Raw genomic sequence first — 1,224 nt, 5'->3', positions numbered from 1 at the left:
CAAACCCATGTCTTCTGCATCTCCTTCACTGGTTGGCAAATTCTTTACCACTCAGCCACCTGGGAAGCTATGGTTAAATATTTATTTTAATTCTGTCCTCATATCAACTACTCTGCTAGTTCCCTGTTAGAAGTTTCGAGTGCAGAAGGAGATACATGTTGAGAAGGAAAGATAAAGACCAAAGTCCATAATCTGTAGGGCCAAAAACTATCTGTGGTTAAAACTGTCCTGATGTAGGTGAGTAACATTAAGCACCGCAAATGCCCTGTGGGGGCCTCACGGTGTGACTGAGGCTGGAGGAGGGGCTGAGCCCCGGGAGGGTTCGTGTAGAGGCTGCAGGTGCCTGGGGAGCACCGTGCTGCGCAGCCCAGAAGTAAGTGCCCGAGTCTGTGGTCCGCGAAGAGGAAATGTGCAGTGAGCTGCGGCGTTCTGCAGGGACTGTGGTGGCCTTTAATCTTCCTTCCTGCTTTGTCCCTGAAGAAACCGAAAACAGGTGGATGATGCGGCCCCCGGGGTTCTGAAGATACCAATTCACACTCATTGGGGAAGTGGAAAAATTACACCGAAGCGTGTAGCTGGCTCCCTCCTGGAGACTCAGGGCTGGGGGACTCTGCTCCACATCCGCCCCTCGCACACCTGATGAGGAAAGAGAAACAGTCACTGTGAGGGTCACTGTAACTCCTACTAAACCCTGAAAGTGCTCCCCCATCACCACAGATGATGAGAAGGATAGAAAGTCTGCAGGACTTGTCAGCTCCTCTCCCTCCCTCAACAATAGAGCAGCGCCTCACTCCTCCAGGTTCCCTGTGGGGCAACCCAACTCACAGCAAACCTGGGCAAACAGAAGCCCCAGCACAGCACCTGCTAGACTTTTCATGATGCTCCTTTTCTTGTTGGGACATTTTCACTGTAAGATACTTAACAAAACCCTGAGGGAGTGAGTGTCATAAGTCGTTCCTGCTCCTGCAGCCAATCAGCTCACCCAACAAATCCTGCTCAGGTGACGCTGACAGGATGCCCCCCCCACCCCGCCCTGCAACCAACTCAGAATGTGCTGGCCAGGGGCAGGTGAGAGTGGGAAATAGAAAGATCATTATTTTATGATTTAAGGGACATTTTCTGAGAACGTTTAGAAGGCAGACCCTAATTAGGAATTTAGGCGAAGTTTAGGGAAAAGAAAGCAAAGATTAATTATATAGCCCCATCTTCCTCTCACATGGCATG

The 1,224-nt window shown here is 50.5% G+C and overlaps 1 gene segment (V, D, J or C); it reads right to left on the bottom strand.

Annotated features, from left to right (window-relative positions):
• Positions 1-247: 247 nt before the first annotated feature.
• Positions 248-877, bottom strand: LOC122705746. The segment is given in 2 exon segments: positions 248-636; positions 826-877. Coding segments are annotated over 2 exon segments (441 nt in total).
• Between the last annotated feature and the right edge of the window lie 347 nt (positions 878-1,224).

This window comes from Cervus elaphus, chromosome 12 (assembly GCF_910594005.1).
Source record: "Cervus elaphus chromosome 12, mCerEla1.1, whole genome shotgun sequence".
Lineage (NCBI taxonomy): Eukaryota > Metazoa > Chordata > Mammalia > Artiodactyla > Cervidae > Cervus > Cervus elaphus.
Note: the sequence above shows the minus strand (reverse complement) of the source record. Positions and strands in the feature narration are given on the sequence as shown.